The sequence below is a fragment of the Mytilus californianus genome, unplaced genomic scaffold (genome assembly GCF_021869535.1).
Source record: "Mytilus californianus isolate M0D057914Y unplaced genomic scaffold, xbMytCali1.0.p SCAF_8, whole genome shotgun sequence".
Classification (NCBI taxonomy): Eukaryota; Metazoa; Mollusca; class Bivalvia; order Mytilida; family Mytilidae; genus Mytilus; species Mytilus californianus.
In genome coordinates this window covers 9,819,622-9,832,876 of record NW_026262734.1, presented here as the reverse complement: position 1 = coordinate 9,832,876, position 13,255 = coordinate 9,819,622, and the positions used below count along the sequence as shown (strand labels likewise).

General features: G+C 33.0%; 1 protein-coding gene across 4 annotated transcripts in view; it reads left to right on the top strand.

Annotated features, from left to right (window-relative positions):
- The window catches only part of LOC127710447 (uncharacterized), a 113,250-nt gene extending 100,326 nt beyond the window's left edge, over positions 1 to 12,924 (top strand). For 2 of the 4 annotated variants that reach the window (XM_052216299.1, XM_052216300.1), the window contains 3 exons: positions 4,991 to 5,154; positions 9,263 to 9,476; positions 11,605 to 12,924. In XM_052216299.1, coding sequence (XP_052072259.1) covers positions 4,991 to 5,154; positions 9,263 to 9,476; positions 11,605 to 12,106 — 880 coding nt within the window. In that variant the 3' untranslated portion in view covers positions 12,107 to 12,924. Of the gene's footprint in view, positions 1 to 88; positions 187 to 2,031; positions 2,156 to 4,990; positions 5,155 to 9,262; positions 9,477 to 11,604 lie in introns of all 4 variants that reach the window. The other 2 variants (XM_052216298.1, XM_052216301.1) reach the window with 2 other exon arrangements.
- Positions 12,925 to 13,255: the final 331 nt, after the last annotated feature.

Here is a 13,255-nt window from a genome sequence, read left to right as displayed (position 1 = left end):
TTTATGACTGTTAAATACAAAAAAGTTGTTTTTTTCTCGCTTTACTGCATCATTAAACATGAATCTGTTGTTGTTATTTTTTTTTCAGTAAAAAAATACTTCTGGTAAATATGGGACAACTTTGGTCAAACTCCGAGGGAGTAACATGTTCTAAAGATACAGCTTTAAAGACAGCTTGGCAAATTTGTAAGATACAAAATCAGATGTGTGTTGGTTTCTTCTTCATAACTTTCTATTATATCTACATGATACACAAAAATGATATGCATAATGTATGTGCATATATTTCTATTACATCTATCAAATTCCAAATGCAATCGCTACAATTGTTTTTTATTCAAATCTCACTTATTATGCCAAGGAAGAGAACTGTTCTTATCAACAAAGGTTTTCCAATTCTGAGTTTTTGAACATACAAACTCACATTGTTATCGGTGTTTCACGTCCCTGGATGGAATACCTAACTCTGTTATGCTTAACACTGTATATTACTATTGAATCAAGTGTCGAATGATTAATGCATTTCAGATTCTTACCCTGTTGGAACATCTGTTCTGAATACCATTGAATTTTATGAAATTTCATTTTTCACGCCAGCATTCTTTTTCTGAATAAGATTATGATTTATGAGTAAATTCTTAATTTCAATTAAAGTCAATGAATATACCCCTTTTTAGTGTCCTTTTGGAAGGCTCTTTAAAATAGTTTTTTTGCAGACTTTGTACAAGTTTGGTTTGAGCTATGAGAGATAAAGGCACCGAAGTGTTCAGCACTCTGGAACAGAGATTAATTCAAATATAATGAGGATTGTTTCATATTTTCTTATTTCTGAGAAATATGAAAACGGATTTTGAGACAATGGTGTACGAAAAACCTTTGAACTTTCAAAAACAATACTATGCTGACTCCATTTTTTCCCTTTAATATTAAAAAGGTGATGTGGTATGATTGTAAATAAACATAGATACCAAGGTTAACATTTTGTACGGCAGACGCGCGTTTCGTCTACAAAAGACTCATCATTGACGCTCGAATCAAATAAGTTAAAAAGGCCAAATAAAATAACAAAGTTAAAGAGCATTTACACACAATATTGACTGCTGTACCCCTATTTTTGACATTTTTACCTATTATGTCTGTTTGTTTTGTTCACACAACGTTGTCAATATAATGGAATTTTATGCGACTGTCATACAAGTGAGAGGTTTAGCTAGCTATAAAACCAGGTTTAATCCACCATTTTCTGCATAAGAAAATGCCTGTACTAAGACAGGAATATGATAGTTGTTGTCCATTCGTTTGATGTGTTTGAGCTTTTGATTTTGCCATTTGATTACGGACTTTCCGTTTTGAATTTTCCTCGAAGTTCAGTATTTTTGTGATTTTACTTTTTTTCAGAACTAAAATATCCGAGATGAGGCATCTCTCCAACAGAGAAAAAATGATGTAGAAGTTAGTAACTTATGGCCATCGTACAGCCTTCAACACTGAGCAAAATCTTTTCCGCATATTACAATATAAAGGCCTCGACATTACAAATGTAAAACAATTCAATTTAGAAAAATACAAAACTAACTATCTATGTTTTATGTACAAAAAAATCAACGAAACATCAAAATGATATATTGCAACAAATACAACCACTTAATTGCAGGCTCCTTACTTTGTACATTCAGAACATAGCGGGGTTCGATCAACATATTTGTGAGCGCCGAACCTTCCATTTACCTTGGACAATCGTCCAGTACAATACAAGAACACGCTGTACAATATAATAATCTATTAAACTAATACTAGTAAGATATACCACAACAATAGAGAACAACCAACCGACAAGTTTGTAATAATTAACATTTAAATAATAGGTCTTTGTGAATTATAGGAGTCATAACACAAATCACTTACATTTTGGTTTGCAGAATATTTGATATTGTATAGTTTTTTCGATAAGAATTTATGAGTGGGTTTTCCTAAAAATTCATTACAGTGGATACTAAGAAGGATTGATAACTGATTCATTTGTATTTACAGCAGAAAGCGATTATGTTGACCAGACAATAATTATGCGTGAAAAGAAAGAAACGAAACGTTTTGGTGAAGTAGTTGATCGATGGACAAGACATACAGAACTAACAGCATTAACAATCGCTTGTTTGTAAGTAATAATGGGATATACCTTCATCCGTTTGTTTATATATAGTCGAGCGTTTGTTTTTTCAGGCTTAATGAATTTTCCCAATTTCTATTTCACCTTTGAGTTTGGTATTTTTTAGTACTTTATTTACATATGAAGTTGCTTTTATCAAATTAAATAAGGCACCAGTAGTTTACCAGTAGTTTACTGATATTCGTATAAACAAAAACAAAAGGAGCGAAACCGTGTGCTTCGACAGAATAAGCGTCTCCTGCAATACAAAAAGAAACTTATCCAAAAAATTCCCATCGGTAATAAGCATCCCGTTTGTCATCAAATTATTATTTTAACATTGCTTATGATTGGTATACTGTTACTTATTTGATGTTAGTCTAACTACAAATATACAAATGTTGAAATTAAAAAGTATAAAATGGAGGACATTCAAACTATGTGCTGATGTACGGTTATCAACTCCATGCATGTAAGCAGCTCCAGCAATACAATCTCACAATCATATTTGGTTATAATGGTCAAAGACTCGATATTTCAAAGTGGATAGAAATTTTAGATGGTCAATTGAGTTATAAAACAAAACAAATTTAACATCTGATTTCTTAAGGGCTGAGAACTAGGTATAAATTTGTATAAGCGCCTTAAAATTCGCCAAAAAAACTTACAGATCTGAAATTAAGGCGACAGTATTTTAACAGGATTAATCCATCATTTTCTACAAAAGGAAATGTCTGTACCAAGTCAGGAATATTACAGTTGTTTTCTATTCGTTTGATGTGTTTGAGTTTTTAGTTTTGCCATTTGATGTAGGACATTGCGTGGGAATTTCGGTATTTTTTGCTATTTTACTTTTTACAAATGTTTAAATCTCATAAATCAATTAAGAAGAGACAAATCAAGATAAAAAAACTATAACTGAGAAAACTCCACTGCGTCGGCAGGGTAAGCACGTCTTACTATTCATGATTAGCAGCCATGCAAATCCAACCTAAGTCAAAATGTCACAATGAGAAAATGTAAAAATATTCTGGAAATAAGAGAGCCCATACCGGGAAAACATGTCGCAAGTAAGTTGAGACATATCGTAGCAGTGGTTGTGTAAGGAGCATATGAAGTCCATATAGTGTCACCATACAAAATCGTAGCGTATCAATTGACACGTGAACGATGGGATATAGAATGTTGCCACTGAGAAATGGGAGGTTGACAATTTGAAAAGTTTAATTCATCTCGTTTGTGATCGATTCTAGTTTGAAGTTACACAACTGTCTCACCAACGACGAAACGATCAAGATATGAAGCAGACCTTCAAGTTTCTGTAGTATCCTTAATTTCAAATTCACTTTGGTATATGAGATGCAAGCACTCACTAAATAAAGGCAACAGTAGTATACCGCTGTTCGAAAACTCATAAATCGATAGAGATAAAAACAAATCCGGGTTACAAACTAAAACTGAGGGAAACGCATCAAATATAAGAGGAGAACAACGACACAACAAAAACACAACATTAAAATGTAACACACACAGAAACGAACTATAATATAACAATGGCCATTTTCCTGACTTGGTACAGGACATTTTAAGAAAAAAATGGTGGGTTGAACCTGGTTTTGTGGCATGCCAAACCTCCCGCTTTTATGGCAACATTAAACACAACATCAAAACGTCAACAGCACATGACAGGACCACAATACAAATAAATGGGAGAACATATAGGACAAAGAAACACACGAATAATAGCTAACAAAAGGTACTAGGCTTAAAATTCAATACGCCAGACGTGCGTCTCGTCTTCACAAGACCAACCAGTTAAAATGAAGGTTATTGAGTGACGGGACATCATCAATATATCTAACAGTAAAATTGAAAAACTTTGCAAGATGTTTTTCTTTGTTTTTTTTATGCCTCATTTGAGTACATAAATAATTCGTCATGTTGGGATGTACAATTTGTACCCATGTGGATATCGACATCTGCTGAAAGAGCAATCCAAACTCAACAAATATCTTGTCGATCAAAAAAACATTTGGATGATATCGCTCTCAGTGTATTTGGTTTTTTTTTAATCAGTACAGTTCCTCACAAAATTAGATTTTGCATGACAAAAAAAACAAGAAAGGTGAATCTATGATATCCATTTATGCAGATGAAGGTCTCTATAATGAGGCAGTGTATTGGATTTCAATTGAGCATGGGCAATAGTAGTGTAAAGCGTAGGAAAATTAAAAACAAAAACTTACGAAAAAGGGCCGATAAACAATATTCCCTTGAATTTGACAGTTGAAGGAAATTAATCCTACATTTCATTGCAGTAAAAAAATTCTGGGTCATACACATATATCTTGGGTGTTTCAAAGCACCATTATTTTTTATTTGGTGTTTCTATAGAATATTTTGGAAATTTAAGGTTACATGCATGGTTACTAAAGCTTGCATACAGGTAAAAAAAGAGGTGAAAATTTGATTGGTTTAATTCCAGTGATGGTTATTTTCTTATATGCAATGAAATGTTATGTGACATTTTGTCTTTAGTACTGGACAGGGTAAAACTTTACTCATGCCAAGTATTTTTTTTTTTTGAATAAAAAGATAAATTCATCACATTTTTTTTAAAAAGGCAAATTTAGCAAAGACTAATAGGGGAAAATCAATGGTGGTATAACACCTTTATTGGGATGGTTTAAAAGTTCAGGCATCAAATATAAAGATGGGATATTTTCATCGTTCTATGTCAAAACCAAAGGGGAGATAACAAAACGGAATAAAAACGTAATTTAACTCCTAAATAATGTAATCTTCTGCAATTATAGTTTACATCTTATTGAACTTAAATTACAGGAATAATGATGTTAAACTTGTTAAGGAATTGATAAAGAAAGGCGCAGATGTTAATTTAGTTGCAAGAGGAGATCAGCATATAAATTACGAAAACAGTGTTCCACCTATATTCTATGCTGCAGATAACAGTAACGTTGAAATTGTGAAACTTCTGATAAATGCAGGTATGTGGTATAATGCGGAGGTTGGGGTAGTCAGTTTGTTATCGGCCTATGAATTTAGATATTCCATTTGTATCTACCGTCTATATTTTGTAATCCACCATTTTCTACATCAGAAAATGCATGTACCAAGTCAGGAATATGACAGTTGTTACCCTTTCGTTTGGTGCGTTTGAGCTTTTAGTTTTGCAATTTGATTAGGGACTTTCCGTCTTGAATTTTACTGGGAGTTCGATATTTTTGTTATTTTATCTTTTTTTGTAAAGTAGACGTTATGCATGCAACTCTTTCTTTCGTTACTAGAAGTAAATCATAACATTTCTTTTTGGAAAAGTGTTGTTGCACATTCTGTGTGTAATTTTGAATTCTTACATTTTCTCCTTTCTTACAATTTTAAAATACCTGTTATTAATCCCCTACCGACGAAGTCGAATTGGAATTTAGGTTTGCACTTTGTCCGTCTGTCTGTCTGTCTGTCTGTCCATCCGTCAGTCCGGCAAAGCAGTTTTCCACACTTTTTTTCTTCATGCTTTAAGATATTGATTAGATATTTGGTTTATTGTTTTTAATAATGACAAGTTACAAATCAAGTTCGAATTATGTTCCGGTCTGATGATTTTGTGCAGAGTGATAATCCTTTGACTTAAAAAATTGACTGAAATAATCAGTTTTCCTCACTTTTTTTGTCATTCTTGAAGATATTGATATGATAATTGTTATATGGTTTTATCATGACTAGTTACAGTTCAAGTTTGAATTCTGTTTAGATCTGATTAGTTTATGCAGAGTTATGGTCCTTGAGCTTAGCAAATTCACTCAAATAATCAGTTTTCCGCTCTTTTTTTCGTCATGCTTGAAGATAGTGATTTGAAAATTTTGATTTTTTGCTAATATTCATTTGTATTCCTTGAAGTATTTTCTACAGAACATAATTCGCTTTTAAAATTTAGAGAAATGATGAATTAACAAACACACTTAATAAATATGTTGCATTATATAAACACTGACTTAAAATGTTGATTAATAAACAGTCATCGAAAGTATGACTTTGATGATTGAGATAAAAAGAGAGCATCCTTTTTATGTTTCACGCATATGAATATATTATGTTTATTTAAGTGTCCTTTGCAATTTCCACGTTACTTTAAAAGTCTTGAACAAGATGGCGTCGAGTTACTGCACTTAGACTAATGGTTGAGGAAAACAGGTTTTGTAACACTAAAAACTAGGGAAGACCATCAAATAGATATATTACAGTGTGGTATTTGGTGTTTATGTGAAATTTTAAAAACTTTAGGTAACATGTTTACTAAATAGATATATAAGAAGATGTGGTATGAGTGCCAATGATACAACTCTCCATCCAAGTCACAGTTTGTTCAAAGTAAACCATTATAGGTCAAAGTACGGCCTTCAACACGGAGCCTTGGCTCACACCGAACAGCAAGCTATAAAGGGCCCCAAAATAACTAGTGTAAAACAATTCAAAAAAGAAAACCAACGGTCAAATCTATATAAAAAACGAGAAACGCGAAACATTTATAAACCACATCAACAAACGACAATCACTGAACAACAGGTTCCTCAGAATTTAATTTTATTTGATGCGTTTTCCTCAGTTTTAGTTTGTAACCCGCATTTGTTTTTATCTCTATCGATTTATGAGTTTCGAACAGCGGTATACTACTGTTGCCTTTATTTATCATCGGTACAAGGACATCATTCGTAAATATAAATCAACATGCAGACATCTTATACGTTCAGGTTTTTCACATCCAATCTTTTATGGTAATATTCTTTACAAAGCACAAAAATGTCGGCATTCACCTCAAAAGCTAACACAACCTTTAAACAGACTTATTAAGGAGGGATATAGCTACGATACTGTTGTCAGATCATTAAAGATGGCATATTTTGGCTTTAATTTTGATTCACTTATAGGGTCTTTGCATCGGAAATAAACACATTTATTCTAAAAGCAGTTGTTGGAACTGGTTATGTTCTTCTCATATATTTTATGATGGTATGATACTAAACCCCTAACGAGAGGGATTGTGCTTGAAATTCATACTAAACACCTAACGGGAGGGATTGTACTTGATTTTCATATGATGAAGACATAATCGTTCAATCAGTTTAATTGAGGTCTGGAGTTGGCATGTCAGTAACTGCTAGTAGTTTTAATTTATGTATTTTTTTTTGTTTAGTTTCTTTTGTTACCTATTCTGACATCGGACTCGGACTTCTTTTAAACTGAGTTTTACTGTGCATATTGCTGTGTGTTTGTTTTTTTCTACATTAGCTAGATGTATATGGGGAGGGTTGAGATCTTACAAAACATGTTTAACCCCGCCGCATTTTTTCGCCTGTCCCAAGTCATGAGCCTCTGGCCTTTGTTAGTCTTGTATGATTTTTAATTTTAGTTCATTTATATATTTCGGAGTTTAGTATGACGACCATTATTACTGAACTAGTACACATGTTTGTTTAGGGGCCAGCTGAAGCACGCCTCTGGGTGCGGGATTTTCTCGCTGTGTTGAAGACCCATTGGTGGGCTTTGGCTGTTTTCTGCTCTTTGGTCGGGTTGTTGTCTCTTTGACACATTCCCCATTTCCATTCTCAATTTTAAATAAAGCAATCTCTATATAGAAAATAAACGTGGATGTGTGTTTATACATCCCAAAACAAATACATTCGAAAAGAATACAATTTTAGTTATGTTTTAGTTTGTTGGTGACAACATTGATATTTGTGCCAATGTAAACAATATTCAAAGATCTAATTACAACATTAATAAGATATCATTTACTAATAAGTTTGTTTAAAGGTTCGATGAATTTACACGGATCACATAGTGATTTCCGCGCTTTTAGTACAATATTGCCGTAAAATTAAGGATGTGAAATACCGATTGTAATAAGTTTTCTACAAGTACAGTCTTTACTATTTATATTTGTATCTATGAAATAATTGAGTAAAAGTTTTTAAATAATTTATGGTAACGAAATCTCTGACTTAATCATTTACCAGTGATGCATTGATTACGTTCGTTAAAATCTATGACATCACTACACACACGGGCATAACGAACGAGTTGGGATATATAAATACCGTATGATGGAGCCAAAGGAACATCGCCGTCTAAAAATAAAAAATATTAATAAGGAATGAAAATCGTCTATTTGTCGTAAATTTTAGTATGGAGTTTCCCTTTAGAATTTGAAATGTCTAAATCTAGCAAAGGACAACTACTGGTGTCTATGCTAGATATATCTAAAGTAAGTTCCTTCGGATAATTTCGGTACTATATTTAGAGAACTATGGATTATTTAACGAAAAAATATCATTAAGATAACTGTAGGTATTGTTGAATGTGTCAACCAAATGTAACAATAACGTGTCTTTACTGAGTTTGGTCATGAACTGAGATGCATAGCAATACAGGAATAAATCTGCTATTGAAGGGGCGCAATTAGTGTCCATAGGAATACCTACTACCTGTCGATACACTTGGGGACCTTGTTTCTTTTTAAAAGTACTCGATCAGTATTTAAATGCCAGGTTTAACCCACCATTTTTTATAAGGAAATGCCTGCTCCAAGTTAGGAATATGACAGGTGTTTCCATTCGTTTGATGTGTTTGAGCTTTTGATTTTGCCATTTGATATTTTTAGTTATTCTTGAAGTTTAGTATTGTTGTTGTTTCACTTTTTATCCTTCCGGAGCACCTTAGATCACTCCAGCTTTTGATGGAGTTCGTGTTGTTCAGTCTTTATATTTTTATGCTGTGTTTTGTGTACTTTTGTTTGTCTGTTGGTGTTTTCTTTTTTAGCCATAGCGTTGTCAGTTTATTTTCAACTTTTGAGTTTGAATGTCCCTGTGGTATCTTTGGCCTCTCTTTAAATGGTAAAAATTTATCTAACGGTCATAATTCTTAGCATAATGATCTATATATACAGCTACATATATATATATAGAGAACAGCTATATTTTTTATATTATTTAACTTGATTTTCTTGTTTTTATTATTTTGAATGTGCTTCAAACATATTGTGTGGGACATTTGAATATCAACATTCCTTAAAAGCACATGTAGTGTATTATATTGAAGGAGTGGATATTAACAGATTCCAGGGACGTCCACAGTGTATCAATTTACAAGAACCACCTGACCGACGTGCAATCATTGGTCCAAATCGATCTCAGTTCTTTGGATTTTCCAGACATTCCAGTGGTCCTCAAATGTTTTTAAAAGTTCTCGAGCAGTATTTAAATGCCGGCGTTAAACTTAACAGTACATCTTGGGGACCATGTCTTTTTTTAGGGTAAGTTATGTTTCATGTTTTCAAATATGTTTTGTTTTAATTGCTACGTACATGTATTGCTGTCAAGGTTTAATTGGATCTGGTTCAAATACAATCAAGATTTGAAATACAAATGTACAACCGTCTTAAGTATCGTAAATTTGGTTTAGTTTCTGTTTTTGTGTCTCTGTGATTTTCCAGCTGAATTAGGGGAGTTTTTATTTGATCCTAATAAGTATATATAAGTTCTCTTTTTATTCCCCTACCGACGAGGTCGAAGGGGACTTTAGGTTTGCACTCCGTCCGTCTGTCTGTCTGTCTGTCTGTCTGTCAGTCCGGCAAATCAGTTTTCCAGACTTTTTTTCTTCGTGCTTCAAGATATTGATTTGATATTTGGTTCATTGATTTATCATGACAAGTTACAGGTCAAGTTTAATTATCACGATTTTAGCTTTTCTCTTTCTTCTTTTAAAGCCCTTTCCCTAGAATTAAATTTTTGATGAAATACTTATTAATAAGTAGATTTCTGTTCAAAGGGAAATAACTCATTTTTAAAAAGACTTTTAAAAGACAAAATGATATTTTGGATTTTTTTCTTAAGAATTTAGTGGTAGGTTTGTTTGTCATTCTTGAAGATATTGATTTGATAATTAGTATATAGTTTTATCATGACAAGTTACAGATCAAGTTGGAATTTTGTTCCAGTCTGATAATTTTGTGCAGAGTTCTGGTCATTGGACATAAAAAATTCACTAAATTAATCAGTTTTCAACAGTTTTTTCGTCATGCTTGAAGATTTTGACTTGATTTTTATGTAGTTTACACCATGACAAGTAATAGATCAAGTTAGAATTTCGTTCCATTACAATGAATTTGTAACCGGTTGTGGACTATGTATTGCCATGCAACACTCATATAATGCTCGTTTATTATCGGATACGCTTGTTTGGGTATCAGTTTATTATTATTTTTATGTCATGAAGTCAAAACTTGTAAGGAACAGGCTCGTGAAGCAGAGATGATCGCCATTCGTGCTGATGGCCCTGGATGAGTCTGAATGTAACAAAACATGCAATAGTAAAACCCAAAAAATCTTATTCACTGGACATAGGAATCAGATCTACTTGATTAGACTGACTCGAGATAACTTGACTGTTGATAAATAGATGTTTTTTTTTTATCGTTCTCTAATGATTGAATTTGTTTCAGGTAAAACTGATACTCTCGACTCTATCTGCACGTAAAGAACCCTTGCCACAACTCTTTGAGGGTCTGTTAGTGGCTTGTTTGTGGTGGGGATTCGTCTTGCTCAGTCTTAAGTTTTCTATGTTGTGTTTTGTGTACAAATGCTTGTCTGTTGGTCTTTTTCTTCTTTAGCCATGGCGTTGTCAGTTTATTTTCGACTTTTGAGTTTGAATGTCCCTCTGTTGTCTTTTGCTTTTCTTCTGTAAGGCAAAATTTCTGTTCTTATCCAATATACCCTCATTTTGTAGTGACAGTTGAAAATATCCGACATTATCTCGGACTGCCTCTATTACAGGGCGTACTTATGGTATTTAATGTTAATTTGTTCTCGTCCTGAACATGCATGAAATATTTGCCACTTGACGTAATGCAACCAACAATCAATGAAGTGAGACATTCCCAATTTTTTAACCCTTATTAAACATGTTAAATCAATAAAATCTAAGAAAATCATCTTCAATCCAATCAGAACTTACATTTTTGTATAAATTGATTTTAATGTTGTGTGTAAATCTTATCTAACTAGTAGCTTTGCCAAAAATCACACCCATCTTTTAAGTAAGAAATCGTATTTTGTATTTACAAGTAAAATCAAAGATAGCAAAAGATGCATGTTTTTTTTTCTGTATGCAAAAACATTAAACGTGAGACACATATGTTCAAGTATTTGACTGAATGACTTTTCGTCACTAACAAGTTGAATAACTGGAATATTACATGTTAGATGAGAAATAAAAGTGTAATCTGTTTTATGTCATACACGGACATTAACTTATTGTAGTCTTATATAATAACTATCATAGCAAAATCAGACACCGAAAGATCGCGCATGATCAGTGTTTCAGTCAGATTGGTTATTTCAGCCTCTTTATTAAAGCTTATATCCCTCTTTTATATATTACAGGAGAGGTAAGGTTTATGAGGCAAATCGTCCAACTACCTTACACATATCAGGACCGTGGTTTATTTGTACTACAGCAATAATGTTACTACAACATGGAGTGGATCCGAACTTGTACAAATTTGGAGATGTTTTACGCCAACATAGAGAACACTGTATGTTCTCTCGACAGAATGATTACTGTATTGATGACAAGACATTTGTGGCAACATTTTTGTCTGCTGGGTATGATCTAACCGTATCTGATATGAATCGCTATGAAAATGATTACTTCAAAAGTGGAACTGACTATCAAATAGTGAACGACTTTGGAAGAACGCCAAGGTTAAAGCACCTTGCTCGAGCAACAATTCGGAAACACATCAGATCCGTAAATATGGACACATCTGTATTTCCGGTAATCGACAAGTTAATACTTCCTACGATTCTTAAAGATTTTTTAAAGCTATATGACGTGAGTCCTTGTGATATGTCATCGATTGTTTGCTATGAACACAGACGATGATTACTCTATAATACACATAAAAGTGTGTCTTTCCTTGAATCATTTAAAGCCTCACTTTCTATTATTTTTAGTCCAACCTGTCACACAAGAACGGACATACGAGCAGCTGCACAAAATACGACGAATAGTTTATCCGATTCACGGAGCACGACAATTACGAAAAAAAGTATTTGCAAAAATATCGACATCCGAAGTAAATTCATAATGGAGGGAGATCATACAATCTCAAACGTGTAAATCAAACGTCAGATAAATCAACCAACTGAACAATTGGAAACAATTTTAATATTCCTGACTTAGTACAGGTATTGTCCGAAAAATATGGTGGGTTAAAATTGGTTTTTAACTAGGTGAACTAGGTGAACCTCCCACTTGTATAATTACCTTTTGGTTTTGTAACCAAACAAGGTAAAGTTCCTACTCAGACTTTGTAAAACGTCACCAGTGTCTGAGCAAAAATTAATGAACAAGGGGTATGTCAAAGAACGTCTCGACCTTTTTCTAAAAATGTTCATCGGAAGGTACCAAGACCTTGTTGATAAATATTCCGTATCAACTTCACAAATAATACATGATGGTCTTGAAGTATAGATTCTGCGTACTGACGCTGTTTATCATCTTAATAACGTGTTAAAGTGTTCTTTTATTTGTCTTTATTAATATTACTTTTACTGTTTAGTCTGTTTTTTGGTGATATACATTTGACGTGGCTCTGTACTTGTGCATCCCGTCATTGTGTTGTTTGTATTTTTTTTTTTCATTTTTATGTTTCTTTGATACATATGACGTGTCTCTGTACTTTAAACATTCCGCCATTGTGTTATTGTTCTATTATAATTTTTGCATACTTTGAACGACAAAATTATTCTATATCTCTACATGTGTGACATTTACATTCTGACGTCAAACACGCGATTCTACACCAGAGTTAATGTTAAAATTACGATTCGGCCCCAGTGCTTAAAATCCCTGGATCCTTTATGGGTTGATTTGGCATACATAAATAAAATACAAAAATAAGTAAGTAAGGACGAGGTTGGTTAAATGTGATATATGCTTTTTTCTGCTTCTTTGTTAAATATTTGTTTGTCTTTGTTGTGATTAAGATTGTGACACGGTGTTGATTGCTCTACCCCTATTTTGACATTT